The sequence below is a fragment of the Pseudochaenichthys georgianus genome, chromosome 2, assembly GCF_902827115.2.
Source record: "Pseudochaenichthys georgianus chromosome 2, fPseGeo1.2, whole genome shotgun sequence".
NCBI classification, from domain to species: domain Eukaryota; kingdom Metazoa; phylum Chordata; class Actinopteri; order Perciformes; family Channichthyidae; genus Pseudochaenichthys; species Pseudochaenichthys georgianus.
This window is the reverse complement of record NC_047504.1, coordinates 7818940-7844395: the sequence shown is the minus strand read 5'-3', so window position 1 is coordinate 7844395 and position 25456 is coordinate 7818940. Positions and strand designations below refer to the sequence as shown.

The 25456-nt window shown below is 43.9% G+C and overlaps 2 protein-coding genes across 8 annotated transcripts in view; one reads left to right on the top strand and one right to left on the bottom strand.

The window, feature by feature from the left end:
- The window catches only part of LOC117459552 (peripheral plasma membrane protein CASK), a 35497-nt gene extending 13936 nt beyond the window's left edge, over positions 1-21561 (bottom strand). For 5 of the 7 annotated variants that reach the window (XM_071205440.1, XM_071205443.1, XM_071205444.1 and 2 more), the window contains exons 1-8: positions 20730-21561; positions 10334-10446; positions 6895-7000; positions 5683-5760; positions 5513-5585; positions 1510-1612; positions 920-1094; positions 609-750 (exon numbers count right to left, since the gene is read on the bottom strand). In XM_071205440.1, coding sequence (XP_071061541.1) covers positions 609-750; positions 920-1094; positions 1510-1612; positions 5513-5585; positions 5683-5760; positions 6895-7000; positions 10334-10446; positions 20730-20794 — 855 coding nt within the window. In that variant the 5' untranslated portion in view covers positions 20795-21561. The remainder of the gene's footprint in view (positions 1-608; positions 751-919; positions 1095-1509; positions 1613-5512; positions 5586-5682; positions 5761-6894; positions 7001-10333; positions 10447-20729) is intronic. The other 2 variants (XM_071205437.1, XM_071205438.1) reach the window with 2 other exon arrangements.
- On the top strand, positions 2597-5200 carry LOC117459753 (probable G-protein coupled receptor 34). The gene is made up of 2 exons (XM_034100855.2): positions 2597-2908; positions 3340-5200. Exon 2 carries the CDS (start codon positions 3384-3386, stop codon positions 4608-4610), a length of 1227 nt encoding a protein of 408 aa, XP_033956746.1. The 5' UTR covers positions 2597-2908; positions 3340-3383; the 3' UTR covers positions 4611-5200.
- Positions 21562-25456: the final 3895 nt, after the last annotated feature.

The following is a 25456-nucleotide window of genomic DNA, read 5'->3' as shown; positions in this document are numbered from 1 at the left end:
TTTGTTTGAGCCCTTTTTACTTAATAGGATAATTCATGTTTGATTATTTGTCTAATGTCTTAGATTAGATTAACCTCATTATTTCGTACCGTACTTTTCGGACTATAAAGCGCACCTGCATATAAGCCGCAGCAGCTAAATGGTCCGTCTGTCTTGCTCTCGTTCTGTCTCTCGGTTCCACTTTTACTTTGGCGCGCTCCCTGTCTCACTCTTTTCCGGCCTCCAGCTTTTCCTGCTGGAGCCCGCCGCTTAAAGGTGGCGGGCGCGGACCGGTCCTAGAGCCCATAGAGTTAAAGGTGGTTAATTGTACCCGTCAAATCCATAGATTTAGGAGGTTCCCTAGTGGCCGTTAGCTGTACAAACAAAATGGGGGGAAAAGTTGCGGCTTATAGTCCGAAAAGTACGGTATATTACATTGGGATTTCATATTTCTTTTAGTGTTTGTTGATCTTTATGTGTGGACTTACAGAGCGCCTAAAATCTGCCACAAATCCTCTCGTCTCTTGTTGAGATGAATGTATCTCTATGTACGCTTCTTGATTCAACTTCCGCAATTATTTTTGAAACAGCAGCACGACTGGCAGCTGTGTGTGAGTGTGTAATCTCGCCTTCAGCCAGGGGTGGTTGAGCGCCTCGTAGACGGTGATCCTCTCGGCGGGGTCCAGCATCAGCATGCGTCTCACCAGGTCCTTGGCGCTCTCAGAGATGTTCGCCCACTGGCGGGGGTTCATCTGCACGAGTAGAGACACCCAAACACACGCATACATAGGAGGACACTTTTAGACACGTGTATTGGGCAAACCACTGTCATCAGATCGCGATAAAGAACGCTGGAAGGAGTCAGTAGAGTCCAGTGGATCCGTACCGGGCGGCGGAAACACAACGGACAGTGACGTCGGCTCGTCAATGAGCTCATACCTTGTATTTCCCCTTGATGATAGCCTCGAACAATCGCTCCTTGGTGCCGTAGAAAGGCAGGCAGCCGGAGAGGAGGATGAAGAGGATGACTCCGCACCCCCACACGTCCACCGGCTTGCCGTACGGCTCTCTCTTCACCACCTCTGGAGCCATAAAGTGAGGAGTGCCGACTCGACCTGAGCAGCGCAGACGGGGAGAACAGTGTGAGTGTAAACCCAGAGCATGTGGGAAATGCTCTCCAATGGTATGAGGGTGCAAAGGCGTAAATGTGAGGATTTGGGTTTTCCCTTTCCTGTCGGGTTTTGCGTGTATGTTGTATACGATCAGACACATTGTGCGTGATGGCTAAGGGGAGGGACATCTCTAAGCTATGAGAAGAATAAATACCTTTTTGAACATTAAAGCATGTACAAATGTTACCGCGCAGCGAAACACTCATTTAAACCTGAACATTAGCATAACATGTCCTCTTTAAATGGGTGGTGAATACAAAAAGTTAAGAAAACAGTGAACATGTCTGTCAAAGTGAAGTTGCTCTTAGCATATGCAGATATACAATGTGGAGGCGTGAATCAGCAAGTCCTACTGTACCTCCAGCTACTAAACCAGACTCTCCCAGCTGTATTGCCACTCCGAATCCTCCCAGCTTCACTGGAGCAGAGTTCTCCTTCGAGGCCAGCAGCACGCAGTGAGGCTGCAGAGGAAAACAAGAGAGGCAAAGTTACAGGAACATGTCAAACACATTTTACATTTCAACAGGTCAAATGGGGGAAATTCATTTCGAAAGATGCCCTGCACAATATCTGCTTACACGCATGATGATTGTTTTTGCTGACACCAACAAATATTCTCTGCAATTCTTCAGAAGCGTGCAGAGCATTGCTTTTTACTCTGTGCAAAGTGCAGGACCTAGCATCTTCGATCGCTGGTTAGGGAGCCACGGTTTCACAATGACAACTCGACATGCAAAGCTGTGACCACACTCAGTGATGATGCCACACACCACACAGGCGATCATAAGCATCAGGTCACTGCATGAATTTCAAACTTTAGATAGTGTAACAGGAACTGGGCTGACCAAAAAGTATAAGTGGTAGTGCAGCAATCTCAACAGGGGCCGTGTTCGAATCCAAACTCAAAAACACCTTCAAAAACACAAAGGCTAACGTAGCTAACGGGCCGCTAACCGACTTACAAAAACTGAACAACTCTGTGGGCTTTGTCTCAGAGTGATCAGCACCAGGTGTGTGGGTCTCCACACCTGCTCCCGGTACACCCACCTGTTGGGAATGTAGGTGCCCCCCACTGCCCTGCCTCTCAGCCTCACGGTAGTTGAAGCCGTAGGACAGCTGCTGCGTGAGGTGTTGCATGTTACCGATAACAACCGTTGTTGGAAACTCAGCAGAAATATATGTTTTATTGGCGACATCGCACACCAATGCAGAACAGACAGGATTAGTGTCGCTGTGGTGGGAGGCAATATTAAAAACTACTCTTCTTAGTCAAATGCATTCAGTGTACTGTATGAACCAGACAGAGTGTGGTGGGCTCACTTCCTGCCTTAATACTTTGTGCACTTCTCGTAATATGGAGAATTGAAAGGTTGAGGGAGGGGGGGTTAACCGAGGCGGTGCGAGATTAGAGAGATGCAGCCAGCAAGAGAGGAAGAGAGAAAACAAGAAGCGGAGCGGAGCGGCAGACTGAACAGAGATATCTGAGGGGGGAGAGGGTGAGAATAGAGAAGGACAGACTGCTACAGAGGAAGACTGTAGAGTGGAGGAAGAGGAGATTCCAACAAAAGGACGTGAGAAAGGAGTGTGCAGGATTTGTGCCTCAGTCAGATAGTGAAGAAAAAAGGACGCTTTTCGCATGATATCAGATTCATGGCGGTTCAACAGACAGTGGATTGCTTCGCTGCCGCAGCGCTCGACACTTTCCCACGCATTCAAAGTGCAGCTGTGCTGGAATCTCTCCGGGAGGAATATTGACGGTGAGTGTTCTGCTCTAATCCAAACATCTGTGGCTTTCACTCGACGTATGTATTGGCGTGCACTTCTCTGCTTTACTTTAATACCGGGGAGAGGAAGTTAGGAGTTAAACAGGCGTGCAAATTGCAATTAGATGTGAATGCAGATCCGCCACTGACCTGCAAGGACTTCTTTTTGTTCAGAGAAACATTTATTTATTTTCCCGAGCCTCTTTTGTGCAGGTGCTTGACCTTTTTAGACGGCATTACATGAATTACTATAATTTTCAGTATTACGTGTGTGACCTTTAAATGCTACAACCCACGTATTACTCACCTGGGTGTGCATTACTCATGAAATACGTAAATGCAGTGTCACAAAGGGCACTTCGCTTTCTTTTCAATGTAAAACCTTTTTAATAAACTGACAATTGTCTTTTTGGTTTTGTTCTCAGAGTCAAAGGATCAACAACTCTGAAGTCGCCACTCTTCCGACACAATGACCACCGCTTCCTCTTCCTTACTCTTCGCTCTGTCAGCCTCTTCCTCGTCTAACACCTCTACCCTCCCCGTTTCGATGTTTACCGACACCTCGCTTCCTAATTCCTCTTCCTCAAACCAGACTAAGTGTTCGTTTGATGACCACGCCCTCCGTCTGCCTCTCGCCGTTCTCTACTCCCTGTTCTTCCTGTTTGGGCTCGTGGGTAACCTCTTCGCCCTGTGGGTCTTCCTTTTCCTGCATTCAAGCCGCAACTCTGTGCGTGTGTTCCTCATAAACTGCGCCGTGGCTGATCTGGTGCTCCTGGCGTGTCTGCCCTTCAGGGTTTTCTACCATCTCAATGGAAACCGCTGGGCGCTGGGGTCCGTCGCCTGCAAGATGGTGGGAAACCTTTTCTACATGAACATGTACATCAGTATCACGTTACTGGGGCTCATCAGCTTGGACAGATACCTGAGGTTGAGGGGGAAGGGCAGAGCGCGGAGAGACATCAGGATGAGCCTGTGGGGGCGCAGCCGGCACTGGAGCTGGTTGGCGTGCGGCGCTCTGTGGGGGCTGTCGCTGGTGGCGCTGGTGCCCATGATTGCTACAGCAGAGGACAAAGACTTCCAGGGCAAGTGCTTTCAGTACAAGCAGCGTAGCAGCAAAGCCAAAGGGAAGGCTTACTTCAACGGCGTGCTGGTGCTGCTGTTCTGGCTCGTCTTCGTCATGCTGGTGGTCTCCTACGCCAAGATCGCCTCCAAGCTGATGAAGGTGTCCCGGGACAAGCCGGACCTTCCCAACGCGCACAGATACCAGCGCACTGCCAAGAAGTCCTTCTTCGTGCTCTTCCTGTTCACCATCTGCTTTGCGCCCTACCACGCCTTCCGCCCCGTCTACATCATCTCGCAGCTGAGCGAGGCGATGTCGTGTGACCACTTAAAGCTGGTGGACCGCACCAATGAGATCATGCTGTTATTCTCCGCCTTCAACAGCTGTTTGGATCCTGTCATGTACTTCCTGTTGTCCGGCACAGTGCGCAAAACCGCCCTGCGAGCGCTTGGACACCGACTCGGCAACCGGTTCATCTTCCTTAATGACGCGACGTCAAACAGCTCGACCACAGAGTTCAGACGAGGTTCTGTGCCTATGACTAACACCCCCTCGGGCACCCCCAGGACGAGCATCTGCATCATCAACTCCACCCTGCGCCGCACAGGACTGAACGCGGTGCCGGCTACTGGATAAGAGGGATGACGTTATCTGACTTTTCAAGCATAGTCCGGACTGTTTGGACGATTCTTTGTAAATCGAATCAATGCACATATCTTAATATTTTGTGAAAACAAATGTGTTGTTTACCGATTACCTTCAATCACCCAGTTGGTTTCTAACTTCCTGTTCTGCGTGGGTATTTCCGTTCTCACTTTATGACTTCAGTGACAGAAGCATTTCGAAGAATACATGCTGTATCAGAGAATTGGCACATGAGAAGATGAGTTGTTCATTTGTGGTATGACCTTGCATATTTCAAAGAAAGGAGAAGTGTGGATAGAGAAATGTAGTTTCCTTCCCCCTCACAGACTCAGCTTATGTTGTGACAATTGAAATTAGGAAATTGTCTTGCTAAATTGTTCAAATTGTGTTAAGAGGCAGCAACCGGCCACTCCAAGAGAGTTAAAACAAACACCAGTAGGAATGTGCGACTACCGTTTCCCCCAGGTTCGACCCAGCACACAGAGATTGGTTTTACACTGAAAATAAGGCCGTGTTGATCCTTTGGGGACCGAGTTGTCAAGTGGTAGTGATCGTGTGAGGATCAGAGGCCATCTGCTTTGCTAGTGTCTAATGCCTAGGTGGCTAATCCTGTTGAAATCACTGGTTGAAGCTAATCCGACTAGAAGAACTCTTAACGCAATGGCTTCAAGGTAGCTGGAGTAGTTTGTTCTAAAAGCCACATAAAAACTAGAAGATAATGCAAACAGTGTGTGTGTGTTTGAACATTTCTCGTAAACAGCGTTTGACCTTTTTGTCCCCCACGGACAGTTAAGATCTCCTTCACACGTCGTATGAGAGTTTGTGGCATTTAAATAACCCTTTAATGAAAAAGGTGTTCCACAGTGAAGCAGGTGTTTTGGAGTGGATCTCACCTTTACATCGCGGTGGATCACATTGTTGTCGTGGCAGTACCGAAGCGCCTCCAGAATCTGCCTCATGTAGTGGCTGGATGCAGGGAGAGCAGAAACAAGACACCCGGGAGATCATTTGGGGCATCCACAGAAAATGCTCATTAATATTTCAAAAGCTCCGTGTGTCCTACCTGGCCACTGCTTCGCTGTACACAAATCCAGCATCAGCTCTCTTCACAATTTCGAAACACAGATCGGCTCCGTCCATACTAAGAGAAAGAAAGAAATGAATTGACTGATTATAAACCAGAGTTTCCCCACAGTGCGTAAATCTACATCACTCAGGGAGCCATTTCATGAGCTGCTGTCATCGGCATAAACACAAAGGCAGTGTATTCTCATTATAGCACTTCTCAGACACTCACAATCCGAGGGAAGCTTTCTGGAGGACATGTGATTCACAACATCCACACAGAGGAAAACAAAAACCCCGGCAGGATGATTAAGAAAATGTGAAAAGGAATAAAAAGCAGAGAGCGAGGCTGAATAAGTATGTATTTGTGTCTAGTTGCCATATTTTTCCCGGGTTATCGTAGGACTGCTCGATTATGGCAAAAATCATAATCTCGTTTATTTGCGTCAATAATTGATATCACGATTATTAAAAACGATTATGCATTTACTTTGAAAACATCCATTTATTGAAAAAGAAAATGTGAACAGTATATTTTTAGCAGTTGATTATTCTGAACTTTAAGTATAATTCAACTGAAAAACCAATAATTCTTTTTTTTTTTATATATAAATAAAAATAAAATAAATAATCGTTTTATTTAGATTATATTGTTTTCATAATTGTTGCAAGCCAAAATCGTAATGGCGATTAAAATACGATTAATTAAGCAGCCCTAGGTTATCGGCATCAAAAGGTGGAGCCATTTTTGTATTCTTTAGATAGCACTGCTGGATATGTTAAACAACAATTATCAGATACACAGTCAATAATATGTATACGTGTTGAGTATTTATGATTCATGTCTTCTCTTTTTGGCAATATATGATAATAGTCTCTTTAATTTCCAACAAAAACAATGCGAATATACCATAAACACCGAGGCATAGCTTTTCAGGTGGAATATATATTTGGTTTCCACCAAAGTTACACATATGTAACAACTACAGGTATGTGGGCTGGTAGTGTTGGGGAAATGTTGTGACATCGCCATCTCCTATTCAGATGATCACACCCCATCTATATATTGTGAAAACAGCATCTTGTACGTGGGACTGATCAGCTGTGATGCTGGGTAAAAATAAGTTAGGGGTTCGGAGGTTAAGAAGGAAGAACATGGATAATAACAAACCCTAAAGTGGTTCACGTGGTGCGTGAGGGACAGACTTACTATTCAAAGACCATGTAGAGCATGCCGTCAGAGCTGTAGGTCTCCAGCAGCTCCACGATGTGCGGGTGCTTCAGCATGTGGCAGATACTGGCCTCTCGCTTCAGATCTACAAGAGACAGACCATACCATGAGACATTACGTCAAATAATGTAATCGAGATACAAAAAAAGGAACTGGATTTCCTTATAGTTACATAAACAAAGATGCCATCAGATTACTGACTTCCTGAATCTGCTTTATGGTTTTCACTTTCTTTGCTTAATTTGCACTTCTTTTGTCTTCAGTAGGTGAACCTATATATATGCATGTAAACATGTCACGGTAGAATAACAACATACACACATACATTAGTTCACATTCCCAAACGGCATGCATTGCCTCTCTTTATCAGGTGCTGGTTGGCGGAAGAAGCAACAGTAAATCTCTCCTGCACTGAAACAATCTCCCTGATTTATCGGTTTCATTTTGCAGGGCTTTTTAAACAAGCTTCCTCTGCTGGCTCGTTCGAGGACTTTGCGTTCTCCGTGACATCAGCAGCTCCGGTTTTAAAATGTCTGACTCTCCTTGTAGGGGTATTTGTCATTTCCAAAACCCCTTGCTTTACATTATGCGGCTAAATGTCAACGCTGAGGCACAGATATGACTTTGGGCTGTTTCTACCCAAACACATGAGGTTCAACTGCCACCCTTCACAAATAGGGCTTAAGCACCTGCCTTTTCAGATGTCACAATGCAGTCTTTATTCAAATACAATTACATTTATATAATTTAGAAAACATCAGATGGCATTTAGGAGAGATGATGTTAATTTCAAATACTAACCACCAGAGGGTGTACAAAGCTTTTTATTTACACGTTTTCTTTCAACTTTAATACTGAGCACATAAGGTGAGCTTTCACATGTTGGCCGACAGACAAGCTGGTGTGTAGCAGACATACGCCGGATGTAAGGCTGCGACAATGCCAATTTAAATGCAGATTTGGCTCACAATCATCAACATCAGGCCAGTGCTACATTGCTCTGTGAACTCTACTCTACTGACAAAACCTTAACACACTACAGGAAAGGGAAACCCCAAAAAAGCCTTATCGGGCCTCTTCAAACAAAAGGAAATAGTGAACAAGTGTTAGAAGAGGCTGCTAATAAGAGCTGACAGACATGCTGTTGTTGAGCTGCTCACTCCATAACAACCTCATTTACACACTCCAGCCCCCATCTGCATGTCTACTGTTCTCAGTGTGTATGTGTGTGTGCTCATTGTGTCGTGACAGACCAGCATCATTATGCAACAGAGAGAAATGTCCCCGCTACAGAGCCCCTATTCTACTGTTCCTTTGCTTCCTTTAGTCCTCTCCTCCTCATCCCGTCTCATTGAGTATCTATTCTCCAGTGGAACTAACAATGATGCCCAGTGTCCGCACCGCAGCGAGGAACCCTCTCGGAGAGCCAGAGGGGCCTGGAACAGCCTGAATGAAAGCAATGCCATTCACTGGGCCGGATCCAAATCAATTCTTACTGGGAAGGTGTAGGCTAGACTACAGCTGGTAGATCATTCATCTTCATACAGGGATGCAATCTTATTATAGTCTGATATCTGCAGGATAGGGTTTTCTCTGCACAACAATGCTGGAGAATAACGCCCACTTTATAATATGAATATGTGTACATGTAACTTAATCAGGATACAATCATTTATTTCCTTACAGAATGAGAAAAATAAAGACCTTTTTAAACATTAAAGCATGTAAACATGTCACAGTAAAGCACTTTTTAAGTTTTTTCAGGACCCATAAAGCTATAGTGTTAATTGAAAACGCTCAATTGTTTGCTCTCTACATTTACCTCCATTATATTCTGGTAATCCTGCACTCTGCTTTTTATCAATACTCTGCCCAATCTCTTAATTACACCTTTAATCAAGTGTGTATCCACTCCCCTCACATGCTCACACACACAGATATATTCATACAGAGCTTGTTTGTAACTCAGCTTTTGCTTCTTTTTAACGCTGACCTTTTTTAACAAGCTACGGTGTGTGTGTTCCCAGAATACCACTCTCCAGATCTGGCTTCTCTCCAGCGCTCTACCGCTCCACTTTGAGTCCACTTGCTTCTTTTGTGACTTTTTTTTAAATGTCAGCAATGTGGGTGTCAACAAAAAAAGGTACAGTTTTCTTCTATCCTCGGTTCACTTTGACTGACTGGCTGGCTGAAACTTACCACATGGGAATGCTGATGTGCTGCATTTTCAAATGTAATCTCTTATTGCTGGAATTATCTTACAGCTGCAGCGCACATTAAAGAGTCTCAATGATAAATAAACTGATGTTTTATGTGGAAAAAGGGTTATAACAAAAAAAGTGAATAACGAAAACATACATATACACAATTGTCATTTCCTTGTCTTGCTGTTATTGGCTACCCTGCTTATCTCTGACTGGGCCGTCACAGATGGCACACAGTGAACGCCAACATTAGCAGCAACACACACACACACGTGATCTTTGCTGTATCTCTCGTTCTCTTTTAGACACACGCGCACACACACACACACACACACACACACACACACACACACACACACACACACACACACACACACACACACACACACACACACACACACACACACACACACACACACACACACACACACTAAGCATGACAAAGCACAAAACCATATGGTAAGGCATGGCATATCTCACACACGCATACCCACCACCACAACCTAACCAATACACACACAGAGAGGCAAATAAATGCAGATCCAACATCTGTTATTACTCAACTGGGTGTCACATACGCCTCGTGTATTTGTGCGTGAGAATGCCGGTAAACAATCTGTGTGCTTCTGTGTTTAGTAGGGCTGCTCAATTAATAGTATTTTAATCGCGATTACGATTATGGCTTGCAACGATTACGAAAACAATAATTCAACAATTTTTTTTTTATTATTATTGTTACTTCTTTTTTTTAATAATTTCTTTCTTTTTTTTTTCAGTTGAATTATACTTAAAGTTCAGGGTAATAAACTGTTAAAACATACTGTTCAAATTGTTATTCTCCAATAAATGGATGTTTTCAAAGTCAAAGAATAATCGCTTTTAATAATTGCAATTACAATTATTGACCCAAATAATCGAGATTATGATTTTTGCCATAATCGAGCAGCCCTAGTGTTTAGTATGATTTGCAGATTATTCCCCAAATGTGTTGTAGTCCACAAGGAGAACAGGGTGGGGTTTGCAGTTTGCACTCCAGAGCATGACACAAGCTAGTTTCAGAGGTTGTAAGTAAGTCAGAGTAAGACTCTGTGATTGACACCTATCCTCTCTCATCCTGATCTGATGACTCCCATCTGCTGCTCAAAGTGCACGACAACAAACACCAGGATCTCATTGGCAGCCACGGTTCAAAGCAGGTCTGTGGGTTTCCTCACCTTCTGTGCTGAGGCCGGGGCTCGAGGTGAAGCTGGCCACATCCACGATCTTTACAGCAAACTGCTGGCCCGTGTCCCTGTTGATGCAGCGCCTCACCACGCTGAAGGGACCCCTGCAACACAGACACATGGAGCGTTAATGATTGAAGACATACAGACATAACACCACTGTGCCTTTCTCATGTTCAAACACAAGAACAAGTTCACTTAAAGAGGCCCTACTCTGCTCGGTGAGGACTTACCTGTCAATTTGTTTTATAGGTTGGTGTGCATGTAAATTGTCTGTAAAAGGCTAAAATGCCAAAGTTCCCTCCAGAGGCAGTTTCTCTCCCATGGTTTCAGACAGAGGGCTGCTGCAGCACAGGCAGTATGAGACAGTCGAGGCAAAACACGCAAATATGAACCTGAAAATGAGCACAATGTGCACAACAACACGCAGCAGCAGCTTAGGGCAGACATGGTCCCTACTCTGAAAATATTCTGGATTTACAGTGGGTGGTTAGCTGCTCCTGCCAGTGGGAATTATAGAGCAGTGGTGTGCAGCACAGCTGTACAAGCTCAAATAAAAGCTTTATTATAGGAGACCTGAGCAAGGAGACCTTTCCAACAGAGGTGATTTCTGAACTAAATGTAGAAGCATATCTTGAAAGGGCTGTTTCCTGCTATAGCTGCAATGGGGCTGACCCATTACGGTACGTCCACACAGCAGCTTTAGACGAATCTTCCACCGCTTCCAACGCTTCTCTGCCCATTGACTTTGAATGGGGATGACGTCACTTTGCCTCGCTTTTCGCTGAACTGCATTGTGGGGGAGCGAAGCGAAGATTTCCAGGATTCAAAAGTTGAGCAATGTTCAACTTTTGAAGCTGAGCTGGAAGCGCCAGCCAATCAAACACGTTTATGCAAATTTGACAGTAGAAGCGCTAGCCAATCAAACCGCGTGTAAGCTGTAGAACCAGACCGCAGTTCATTTCCTCATATTCCAAACGAGAAATTACGGAAGCAAATCACCCGGTTCTTTACGACCAGAACTATTAACGGGATACAAACCGGAGGAACCAGGCATGGAGGGAGGTGGCAGAGACAGGGGGTGAAACTGGTAGGTTTTCGCCTGTTTGGGGAGTTTATATATATATATATTGCTCGCATAAAATCCCCGGGTTTTTTTGCTTTGTATGTCGGGGACGGGAGATTCATGTGATTGGTTGTTGGTCGCAAAAAATCCCCAAGCTTTCAGACACGCCCAGCTCCAAGATTTTCAAGATTTTTGAAAAGCTGCTGTGTGGACATGTTTTCCCTTTCCGTGTCCAACAGTAATTGTCAACATTTTGCATTAAAACATCGTGCCTCTGCCAGTGACTGTTACGACCCTGGAGAGACCTTCTCCGAGTATAACAGTCCATCCCAACTTAGTGTTATTTCTCACACACACACATGCAGGTCAAATCCATGCAGAAACTATAATAGCTTTTATTTTATTACACTCACAGGTGCTTATGATAATCTCTCTCTCATTATGCCCAAGCATCAGATTAAATCAGTAACAAAGTGGCGGGAACAGGCCCTGAAAGCTGAGACATTTGCACATTTTGTTTCCCCGAGCCATCTTAGAGTCACACACACACACACACACACACACACACACACACACACACACACACACACACACACACACACACACACACACACACACACACACACACACACACACACACACACACACACACACACACACACACACACACACACCCCCCCTGCCGTGTTACAGCTGTCTCTACATCTCCTAAAGTCCTCGATCCTCAGAGGCGGAACCAATGCTACCGGAGACACACACAGACAAAAACACACAATGGCACCAAAAGTGGTGGCCATTTCAATTTGCTTTAACTTAATTAGCAAATTAACTGCCAGTGTGAGTGCCAGACAAACAGTAGAAGCCATTTACTTTAAGTGTGTGTTCATGTTTCCAGGATGGGGGGCTGCTGCTGAGTTGCTCCCACATCTGCTGTAAATATTAACCCGTGCAAACACACGCAGGCAGCATGTGTGCACAGAGAAACCCGAAAACACGACACTCTTCCCCCCCCCCCAGAGTTCACAGGAATCCCGCTGATGATCTGAAAACACGGCTGACCCTTGCCCCCCCGTGGGTTGAGGGTCTGCAGCAGCTGTGCGTCTTATTAAAAACACTCTCAGATCTGTGTTTGACCGGGGGTCTCCGAGGCTGCAACCACGGGGATACAAAGGATGCAGTGAGGCCATCTTTGCCACTGATCTAATGCGTGTCATCATTAAGCAAGGAGGTGGGGTTTAGTGAACCTGCCAGGTTTCTGCACCGACCCCATTTGCAATCGTGGCTGTCATTTCAGAGAGGCTGCATGGAGAGTGAAATCAAATCCTTGGGGCTGTTTCTAACTGCATTGCGAGGGGAAAGGGGGGATGGGTTAGTTGTTTTATTTAAAAAGAGGCCCGATTATGCTTTTGGGGGTTTTCCCACACACACCCCCTGCCTGAAACGCCTCCATTGGACTGCTTTGTTTCATTCCCGAACACAGTGACATCACTATCTAACACTCACACTTTCATTGGCCAGTGCTCCAACACATTGTACGTGATAGGCTATAGGCTAAGGGGAGGGACATCTCTAAGCAGGTAACCAATCACAACATAGGTAGCCAGCTAATCAATCTGAGCAGACTGGGCTCTGGTTTCAGACAAATATGAACCTGGAAATAAGCAGAATGTCCTCTAGAATTATTCAAGAATGCAATTCGTCCCATCATCTGGAATACAAAAAAAGAGCGAAATCAGCTGTTACATAGAGCATACATATGAGACAGAGATTCAGAGAGTGTGTGTGTGTGTGTGTGTGTGTGTGTGTGTGTGTGTGTGTGTGTGTGTGTGTGTGTGTGTGTGTGTGTGTGTGTGTGTGTGTGTGTGTGTGTGTGTGTGTGAGCGCAAGGAAGCGCAGAGGCCTCATGCCACAGTGACATCAGCGCAGCTGTGCTGAGTGGGCTCATACAGAACACCCACACATGGCTCACATCCGACAGTGGCAGTCATCAAACATTAGCCCAAAGTGGCAATCTTTACAGACTGCTCCGAGGCTCGTTCCCGCTCCCTGCTCCATGTAAATCAACCACAGGATATTAGCACCATTTTTCACACTGGCCGTGAACCAATTCCCCTCTCAGGTCGTTTTGTTCTCCCTCGCTCCTAAACAGACAGGACACATCTGTGGCTGCAGACTCAACATCACCAGTGCTCTCCTGAGAGCAAGCGCCTTTGCTTAAAGCAGCATTTTGCTCTTTAGCTGAGGCCAGCAGCGACCATTATTCACCCAGGTTAGTCTGTCCCAAAGGTTTTAGGGGGAATGTTTGCACAGATGTGAGATGCAGAAACAAACGAGTGTCTCGTTCAGCCAAACTAGTGGTTCTGCTTGCTAATCTTGTCAAATGATAAAACGTGTAAAACATCACTTTATTAATTATAATGGAAATATTTAGCAGCCTCAAACGGGTTAAATTTGAGTATTGGTGTTTAGAAAAAATAGATATGATAGTTTGGGTCATAATAATAGCGGTGATGCCCGTGGGAACAGAGCTGACGATCGTCTATTTTTTTGGTTTTGGTCGTTTTTGCCTGTCCTTGTTGTCCACCCTCCCTCATAATGTAAAGCGTCTTTGGGTTCAAGAAAAGCGCTATAGAAATATAATTTATTATTATTAATACATTTGCTCAGAGGCTATGAGCAAAGAAAAAACCAAACATAAAAGGGATTCCAACAGACGGCTTGAAGGAGGAGTGCCGTTTGCCCTCCTGCCCAAAACCTAGCTCAACTACAAAGCTGTTCATTTCACAAGTTCAACAAAGTTCAGAGCTGTTCGTGTGCAGTCTGTGGATGTCTAAGCAACAATAATCCAGAGTGCTTACTTATGCAAATGAGAGAATCCTCTGAATATTACCAGAGAAATTAGTATTCCGACTGCAAATTGAGAATTTAGAGCAGAGACCCCCTCAGGAGGTTCTCCAGCTTTGGCAGACAAAAAAAACCAGGTTGGTTTAAAGCACCATGCAGTCTGAAAGAACATCCATTTACAACTATTGATCTGCAACTGAAAGGACCGATACTATACATGGAAGGGTTGAAGTGCAAGAAAAACATTAAAGAGTACGTCTTATGCTCATTTTCTGGTTTATATTTTAATTGTTTGCTCTACTGTGACATGTGTACATGCTTTAATGTTCAAAAAGGTTCAATCCTACCTAAAAATACTTAACATTGCTTTGCAATGACAGAAGCATTTCCCTCTTGATATTTTTTCCGACAGATGGTAAGATCATTTCAATAATGTGATACTGTATTGATCCCGGCAGGAACTCGGCCTCCTGCTTCAGGACACTCCATGCTTGCCAAACTGGGGGCTTAGACCCTTCGTTGTCCAGCAAAACAATGAATGTGCAATCCAAATATAGCACAAAATGGACTCCAACATCACTACCGATATGAAATTCATTTGACGACATAACAAAGAGAGGATTTAATGCCCGTGTTTGCAAGGGACTGCAAAAGTGCATGGAGTTGTACCAAACAGACGTGTAAAATATCTGATACAATTGTATTACTAGTTTAAAATAAATCAGGAAAATAATGTATTGCCAGGTAGGTTCAGATAGCGAACTATATTGAGAACACTGTAATAAAAATATATTAAAGGTGGGGTAGGTAAGTTTGAGAAACCGGCTCGAGATCGCTAGAATTTGAAAATACACAACCGGAGAAAATCTGCCACTTCCTTACAGAGCCCCTCCTCCAACACACACGAACGCGCACATGACCAATGAGGGCACGAGATAGGTTTGTGCCCAGATGGAAGGCTGACAGGCAGGTAGGCCATCCAATCCGTTTAGCTGGGCCGGCTAAACGGATTGGTTATACTTTTTACAGTTGTAGGTGCCATAACACTACTTAGCTCAAGTTCATTATTTGTATTATCATTATTATTTACGTCACCTTTATTTGCTTGTTGAGCACTTCCGGTAATTGTCACATGGGTGTGGTTTGGTTTATAAGTCACCTGTTTGATGTCGAGTGCACATGACAGAGGGTGAGCTTGTGCTGTCATTTTTTCTGTTGACCGTTTTTGTCCATAGTTAGTATGTTTTGATTTTGTTTATTAAATATCCTTACAACTATATTGTTTCAACATGGACTTTCTTTTCGAAAACGCGTCACAGTTTAAAGCCAAGTTTAGCCTCTCGGCGACTCAAATGTAACTGGGTATTGAGCCGCCACAACAGTATTACGGCTTCTACAGATGACATTTTTTTATGGATTTTTTGTCAAAGCACTTCAGATATTCATTGCTATCGGGATGTTAAGAGCATTCCATGGAATATAACAAAAAATGTATCTCGAGCCGGTTTCTGAAACTTACCTACCCCACCTTTAATATAGCAATAAAATAAATAATAGCTTGGATTTATATAGCGCCTTTCATGAGACCCAAGGTCGCTTTACAAAGAAGAACAGGGCAAAACAAACACATATGCAGTCAGACAACCAGTCGGACAGACCAAACAAATAGATTAGGGGCCAAAGGCCTTGGTGAACAGATGGGACTTGAGGGCCCTTTTGAAGGTGTCGAGTGTGGGGATGTTGGGGATGTCCGCGGGGGGGAGCGTTCCAGAGGGTGGGGGCTGCCACGCTGAAGGCTCTGTCCCTGAAGGTTCGCAGTTTGGTGCGGGGGGTGGTAAGAAGGCCAGAGTCTGAAGACGAAGGCGAAGGATGTCCGATAGGCACTGGGGGGCATGGGCATGGAGGGACTTGTAGGTGAGGAGGACTTTGTATGTTATGCGGGACTTGACCGGCAACCAGTGGAGGTGGATGAGTAAAGCAGTAATTTACAACAAAATACAATGCAGTGAATTATAGAAAATATGAGCAGTAAGCAATATTTAAACATTGTGTGCATTAATTAAACATCCGTTCAAGCTTTTCTAATGTGAGGATTTGTAGTAAATCTCTATTGTCCTACCTGAACATTCTATACATTATGTAAAAAGCTACTAAAAACTAAATGTTAGAAACACAAACGGTCCTAGCAGATGAACAATCTGGCCTTCCTGCAGCAAAGCATTGCGTGTATGATTTGTATGCAAAAGGCTGCATCTGTTTGGGGCAGAAACCTCCATTACACCACGAAAAACAATCAATGAAAATGTAAGATTTAAATGTCGTCAAACCAATTTCATTATCCCACTCCGGAAAAAAGCCAGAAGGCCGATCACTTCGTTGGTTCAGAGTCGCACGTCGCAATATCCTCGGCTCTAATGAGCGCCCCAGAGCTGAAGTAAAGAGCACTGTGACTCCAATAGTGCTTCCCAACAACCCAAGTCCTTTTCAAACGGAATCATTACAGACAGAAATAGATGCAATTGCTTTAACACTTCAACAAGAGCTTACATCTCAAAAACAGGCCGGTGCGTCACGTTAGACTGAGATTGCAACTCCAGCGCTACTCAAGATTTGGGAAAAAATGATTATTAATCTTATTTACATTGAAGGACATAAAGACAAGGGACTAAGATTGCAAAGATCAGTTTCCCACAAGGACTCATCTGCAGCTCTACCATACTAACAAATTATTTCTCTTGTGATTTTGGCCATATTGCAAATAACAATTAAAATCTCATGATAAGCCCCTGGGTCCCATGACATCACATATTTACTGTACACCACAAACAATTATCCTCAAGTCTCTACAATAGCCCGTGTCATCTCTCAGCAGAGTTCATCCAGTACGCAGTTGAATGGACACCTGACCCGTATGCTCTTCCTTTATTTAAACAAAGGCTAGTTTAACCACAGGGGAAGGGGAATGTACATTTACATGCATGAGCTGTATAATCAGACTGTCAAAGTGAATCATTATAGCTGTGCTACACAGACAGAGATGCAGCTCTTGCTGTTGCCATGCAACTATAAAACCTGATTAATGAAAGGGTCCGTCTCGCTAAAAGCTCTAATATTTTTGCTCTTAACTCTCAGTTCTGATATTTCAATTATGCTTATTGGTCTTTTTCCTTTCCTGTAGTGCGTTATATAGGTTGTGTGCGTGTCAATGGTCTGCAGAGTTCTCAGTGCTGCTGCTTCAGTGTGCATCGTGTTTTCAAAACCAAGTGAACCCAAAGATCTGGATTACTTAAGTAATGAATTAATGTCAGAGCATGAAACTCAGTATTATTCATCTATATCTTTAATATCACAAAGAGACTTGCCAAATCTAATCAAAAAGACACTTTCAGGAAAGTAATATCAAAACAAAAATGTCAACATAAACTCCAAGCAAATGAAATGACTAACCGTCTTTCAGTAGAAATCACCTTAAACATGGCTGCCTTTAGAGGAGATGAATACTACAGGGATAGCGTCCCCTCTGCTCTCAATCCCCCCAAGCCAGGGACAAGCTGCTCTGGGACAATAATAGACAACTTCAGAGCAACAAAAAAAGTCTCGAGGAGGCCCGGACAGGATACGTTTGAAAGGAGGTCAAAAGGTTAGCAAGAGACACGCGAGTATCCAAGATCATCCAATAGACGCAAAGCCAATCCCAGCTAAAACAATGTCTTTGTTTTGTGTCCTTGTCACTTTCTTCTGCACACATGCAGAACAATTCCTAAAATCCTCCGTACCTAAAAAAACTAAGACTTCAAAAGCTGCTCCACCGAAATATATTGCCTTTATGGAACTTTAATGGGAACCGTCAGAGAATATAATCTGTTATATAAAATAAGCATGATAGTTCACAGCTTCTCTCCCACTGCTCCATTAGAGACCTTTATTTACTTCCTGAACCAAGTGACATCACTATGAAACACGTGCGCACATGTCACAGTAGAGGCACACAATACTAATATGAACCTGAAAATTAGCACAAAAGGGCCCTTTTAACAATTAACATGTACTCTTAGGAAACAGCAAAGCAAGACTGCTCCCGCCTGCACCTTAATACCAAACACTTACTTATACGCGTCGGTTATTTTTCTATGTCATAGACAAGCAGAAGTAGACAGAACGATATAACCGCCAATTTTAATATCACAGCAGGGTTTCCGCCATAAAAAAAGCTGTCGCACGAGAAAAGACAATAAACACTAAATCCTTCGCATAGAGTTATTACTTTAGTTTGAAAAAATATCTCAACAATAGATTTAGGAAAGATGATTAGATACCGTGCAATATGCCGTTACAACCCCTGTGGAGATCAATCTCGCTATCCCCTTACCTGCCATTACGGCCCGGCATCGGTCGAAAAATCATACTCTAGCAGAAATGTAGGACCGGGAAGATTCTCTAACGAGACAGACAACATGGGGATAGGGTTTCTATCGTGGTTTCCTGTGGCTATAAAGAATTTCCATTTCTTATTTTAATTAACTACCATGCTCAGTGGTCAGTGCGGTCCAACAAGCTGTCCACTACAGCAAAACAGGAGGTTTGAAACAAAGTGGGAGATGGCTGCAGTCAATGCCTGTAGGGCATTATTTATATCCGTAGCCCCGGGGTCATCCCATTCCCAACTCCACTTGTCTCCATTGATCTGCCTCTGCCTCCCTTCCCATCAGGGCTGAGGGGAAATGATCCCCCCCTTCTTCCTGCAACACATCCCAAGACACCAGAACTGAACACACTTGATCCATCATCTGCAGACAGTTTCATAAAAGAACTGGCAGGATGAGAGGGATTTTCTGGTCTGTTCTGGGACATAACTGTGGCATCTCGCTTTTTAACTCAGTCATAAAAAAGGATCCAGACTATTGTTCATTCAATACTCTTCTGCTGACCATACCCTGCAAAACTGCTCAGAACACACATTTGCAAATATTCTCTTCCTCAGCATTAATCTAAGGCTTTGATTAAAGTTCCAGTCATCTACCAGCCAATGACTTTCTATTGTCAAATAAAACATACAAACTTGATGGTCTCACCATTTCCGCTCTTACTATCCCAAGTGGCTCCTTGTATCCCTTACTCCATCCTCGATGGCTTTGGACCATCCATCAATTAGTAACCAGACAACAGGAAGTACCAGGATATAGAACAGGGCCTGGGGGGCTGGAGAGAGTGTGCCTCTTTCCCCTACAACAAACTTAATGGACCCTCAGATTTCCAGTGAGGGCAGGGGGGGAGGGGACTGACTGGTAGCCCAGCACTGTGATGACCCGTCAGCATTCCCGCTTCACTCCAAGCAGGAATAGAGGAGCCATCTGACCACACAGAAGTAACATGCAGACTGAGGCAATTGTGATTTAGATGAAAACATAAACATGCCAGACTGTGACTGTATGCAGGTATGGCAACATTCGGGCAGGGGGATTTGGAGGAGGAAAATCCTGTCTGCAGCCATATGATTATTACACGTCATGTTATTTAAACCCAGACTCTATCCTCAACAAATTAATACCTTCTCCAATGTCAACAAATATACCACAAGTAGAAATACAGAAACATATTTTTAGTTGCACAGTACATACCTGTACTACTACTGCATCTTTACAAACTGTAATCAAGGAAGTAAGCAATTGATATACGTCTGTAGTCAGTCTTGTTAATTCCCTTTTCTGCATGGATATGAAATGTCAGGCACATTCTGCAACTCAGTTTTGCTTACCTCGGGAAGGCCTATAGGATCATTATTATGATGTTTTACACCATACACACTCAACAGCTGAGGCAACACAACCTTATATTGATGTTTGACATAACTTCAGACTACCCAAAAGCATAGTATAGCTTCTGACTCTGGGAAAGTGAGGAAAAACAGTACATTTCCACCAAAATATTGCATCTCTGAACCATGTCTGAAACCAAATCACACACATATGTCATATTTTCTTCTGAGCATTACCTGATACGGTTTAAAACCATCCTGCCTCACCCGTTTCAGAACTCTGCATTAAGTACATATGCTATTAAATTATATTATAAAGGTGGAGACTGCAATTTAAGGAGTGACCTCACCAACCCAGTGAACTTTCCTCTTGAAATGAGGACATAAACATTAAAAAGAGCCAGCCATAATCAAACATTAGATCAAATAACTAAAATAAAAAAGCAAAGAAGGGAAAATGGTTAACAAAGGTGGAAAAAGTACTCAGATTATTTACTTAAGTAATAGTAGCAGTACTACAGGGTAAAATAATACTAGTAAAAGCACTGCATTCACAATTGTATTTAAGGAAAAGCAACAGATATGTGGAAATGATTAGATTAAATGTATTACAATTATTAATGTGTTCATCACTTCAATTTTGCAATTTGTTCAAGTGGGGTTGATTTGAATGTCATTATACACGGCTGGTATAAGTTACATTACACCACAGGTGTACTTACTTCCCAATCACCTCACACAGCTCGTAGACATCCTCGAACAGCACGTCGTCGTCCGCCATGGTCATATAGGTAAGCGAGGATGCTCTCCTCAAGATAGCCCACCCACACGGATTTTAGAGGATGCAATTGTGGGGTTTTACTGTCCCAAACAGCACGATCCTGGTAATGTAAAGCACCAAATGTTAGCGACAGGAACACAAAGTGACCACTCTAGTGTCCGAGTTAGCCGGCTAGCCACATTCGCTTGGCTGTCACTCCGCGGCCCCACCTTCTCTTCAGCTCCCGGTAGGCTAGCTAGCCAGCGAGCTAGCTAACCACAGAACAGCACCCAGGGCGTGGAGATTTCCTCCAGAAAAACACTCCTCTTTGCATGCCTCTTATTTGTATATTACCGTTTGGGTACCGCAAGACGCAGGACTCCCCTTTGCAGCGCCCACCGACCAAGATGTGCTCTTCTCCGCAAGCTAACGGGGCTCTGGAAAATGGTTGGCTGGGTTAATGCGAGCTAGCTGTCGATGCAATAACCGGTTGGCTCGCACCGTTATTGCGCTGTGCACACCCAGTGTATCACAGATGGCTTATCCCACCGTAATGTGCCCGGTCTGCAATATGCTTCAGCTTCCAGAGCCAACATGGAAGACCTTCGCTTGCATGTCGACGACTATTCCGTTGCACAAGCACCGTCTGTGCTTGTGAATATTGCAATTATATTCCAACACCGCCGACCCTTCCTTCGTCCACCGTTGCTCCCGTTCTTACGGTGGGCTCAGATGCTGGCTGGCTTTGACTGGCTGTTCCTCCGACTTCCAGAAATGCCAGGCTCCTCCCTCTATCTTCCAGGAAACTGGTCCGGGCGGAGCCAAAATGGCGGCACGGGGTGGACCCTGGCAGGTGTCCTAGCGCCGGCTGAGCCAACATGGCGTCCGGCAGGGGGGGCGATGTAGGCGCAGTTTCCTAATCTCCCCTAACGGTCACACATCCAGTGTGTCCCGCGCAAGCGTCGACCATCCAAACCCCCATCACTTTACGTCAGCCTTTCCCCTTCTTATCTCCATCCATTTCACATGCAGTGTATTCCTCTGTGTTGTCTCCTCCGACAGGAATAACGTATTCCCAACACATGGAGTGGACAGTCATCTGCACAAATAAACAATTACATACATTTTAAAAAGTGAATGTGTCTTTTGGAGGTTCCTCAGCAACAACAAAAAAAGGGACGCTGACAATGGGATAGTGACTGATAAGTGGTATTACGATCTTAATCCACCCACTGGGTTTTGTATGATTATAGCTCTTTTGAAGCAATTTCTTTTATCAAATCGGTTGGGTAACATTTTAGCAAAAGGCTCTGGGGAAACGTGTTGAAGGCGATTAGTGTTTAATAATGTGAGGATTAAGTCCATTTACCTGCTTGATGTAACCTTTCTGCAGGTGCAGGAGTTCCTCTGGAGTGAGTGGCAGGTGCAGGTGCAGGGACGCAGGTGGGATTACCTCAGGTGTGGGATAGGCAGCCCACGGATGTGTTTGTGATGCCCCCTATAGGCTAAGAGGGGAATTACATACACATCCCACTGCTACATTTTGGACATCCCCTAATAAAATACAGTAAAAATAAAGCAATACTTAACTTGATCAATATCTGACATAGGTTTATTTATTTTACTTTTTGCAAGCAATCTATGGTAAACAAACTACATTTTTTTCAAATTGTATATCTAAGACGCTGAATGAAAAGCCTTTCCCTGGTGCGCAAATTTGAGTTGGGAGACAACTAAAAAAAGTACCACACAAGGCCTCACGCAGAGTTCTCTGAAGCAGAACTCATCCTTGCAGAAGTGGATAAACAGAGACATCCGGCGCCACTAGAGGGCACTGTTTCCTCTTGGCCCCCTCTGCAGTTTCCATGGCGCTGCATCCCTTCTGCTCTGCTCACATATGTCTGCCAGCATCCCCCATTGGTCGAAGCCCCACCAGCAGCTACCGATAACCTGATTGGCTGTTGATGTGGTCATCATACTGTATGTATGGCAGTGTCTGTGCTATTGAATCGTTCAATACACAGGTACTTAAAAAACACGTGCAGCATGCACACAGACACACGGGCTCACATAGTTGCTGGATAAGGCTGAATGCATGACTAGAAAACAATAAATATGGAGGACAATGTATGCAAATAATAAGGGAAAGACATTAGAAAGGTAAGCATCATATACATGGGGAGGAAACGAGAAAAAGGACACAGTTTCCATGGTAACAGGGAGGGGGACGTTTTGGTGGTGGCATGTGAAACCGGCAGCTAGTGAAACATGCGCACACACCGACACAGATATACACACTTATGTGTGTCACTAAGGAGGGTGATGCATTGATTTAGATTTAGAGTTTGCCCCGCCCATTATGACGACTAGTAGAAGAGCCTTTTGTCCCCAAATGAAAGGGGATTTCAGATAATGTGAGCAGTGGCGTTTTTATACGTACAAAAGTGGTGGGGCACAACAAACGTAGATGTATAAGCTTCTGCAGTGAGGTTCATGGCTGGTGAGACACTGACTCTTCAGGTTTACAAATATTATATTTTGACCTAAATCAAAATATATTATTTTCAAAAGCTTTTTTAGTCTGATGCTTCGAATAATTTTAAACGGACAGTTCAACAAAAGGATACCCAAAAAATGTAATTTTATCATTTAAATATTGAATTGTTCTCTCTTAGTAAGATCCCATTTTCAATATAATGGTGGTCTTACCTTGACTTGAAGATGAAGTCCGTTTGCCTATCCTTCTGGACAAACATCTCTATTACTTTTTTGTAAAAGTCCTCCTTATCTTCTTGTAGTTTTAAAAGGCTCTCATAAATCGATAGATTTATTATTCGAAAATGATCAAAGTAGGGTAGACATGTGGATATTATCCGGCTGAACAAAACGTGCATTTATCTAACAGGTATACGTTTCCCAAAGATCTTATTTGGAGCTATTTTCTAAAATCCTATGGAGAAATCTCATTGCTTTTTTGTGGAGGGAAACAATACGCAGCTTACTTCCGGGTTTTAGGACGCGTCACTGCAGCTCTCTCAGAGGTTTCCCCTCCTCGACTCCTATCCTCGAGACTTAGTGCCGCCCACAGGAGATGCGAGCGGAGGACTGAGGAGTCGAGTGAAGAATTAGAAGAACACAGACTAAAACAGCAATGTACAGACGAATCAGATGATTAAACATGATCTTAAAATATATTTTAATTTATTTTTTTGTAATCATTATTTGTAATACTTTCTGCTGACACTAGGTGGGGCTGTGCCCACCTGCCCCTAATGACCAGTCGCCACTGAATGCGAGTAGTACACACAATGTATCAGTAGTTCAATGCAGAAAAAGGACACATCATTTTATTTGCTGAATGTGTGCACAAGTATAGCCACAAAGAGACTTTCAACTACTTAGGTTGTGATTAATACTCAACACCCCCCCCCCCCCTACTTTGGGAACCACTGCTTTGATTCATCAATGATTATAATCAAAACATAATATATATAATTATTAAATGGACCAATCTGCAGAATGCGTACTTTTTTATTTTGATGCCAATATTTAGACTCATATGAATCCTCCATACAAACCCCTATGTAAGGCTGACACTCCCCCTAGTGTTTAGTATTAGTGTAAAAACTAGGCTCTAGTTTTAGGGAGGGTTCCTCTGCATTGGCATACCATTCAAAGTATGAGGACCACCAGTGAGAGCAGTTTAACCATGTATTTCTTCACATGCAGTAGACCGATGATGGGGGTGATTTTAAGGCTAAAACATAAAACACAAAATAGAAATCAGGAAATGCCACAACGCTCTGGTACAACAAATCAAACATTACTTTTGCAGGATAAGGATAAGCCAATAAACATAATCACAACTTACTCAAAATATGTATCAATGTTCAGCATGTGAAGAGAGCAATGGGGATCAGCCAGCTGCTGCAGACACGGGAGAGTCTGAGCGCTACTGATTACAGGCCTTAAATTGCATCAGGTGTGGCCTGGTCAACCCGGTATCACATGTGACGATTTACCATGCTGGGAGACGTGCCAATGTATTGTTTCGTGTTTTAAAATGTATTTAATGACTTGTAATTCGTTTTTCTTGATGACGTATTTTCTGTTTTATCAAATAAAATGAATGTTGCAACATCAAATGTTTTAAAGTTGTGATTCAAGACCATCATTCATGGTGATGCAAAAAAAGTTTGTGGAAAATATTAAAAGAAAACGACCGGGGCCCTTTCTCATTTCTCTGACTCCCCTCCTCAGAGGTTTCTCAATACTCAAATTTCCCCTCCTCGACTCCTCGGTTCTCTAACCGCCTGCTGCTTCCACTCCTCTCTCCTCGGTTCCCCTCCTCAGTCCTCCTCGCATCTCCTGTGGGCGGCACCAAGTCTCGGGGGAGTCGAGATGGGGAAATTTGAGTATTGAGAAACCTCTCTTGAAACATCTCTGTTCCCGGAAATGCATCCGCGAAGGAGCCGTGGAGGACCTATCAGTGTATCCTCGGTTATAGCTCCTCCAGAGAGCCTCCTCGACGCTTGATCCTCGGTCCTCGAAGTGCATTTAGAGAAATTAGATGTCCTTCAACATGGCGCGCTGAAATTCATTTCCGGGTCACTACCGGAGGACCGAGGAGTCGAGGAGGGGGATTTGATGAAATGAGAAAGGGCCCTAGTATAGTTTGTTGAAAATATG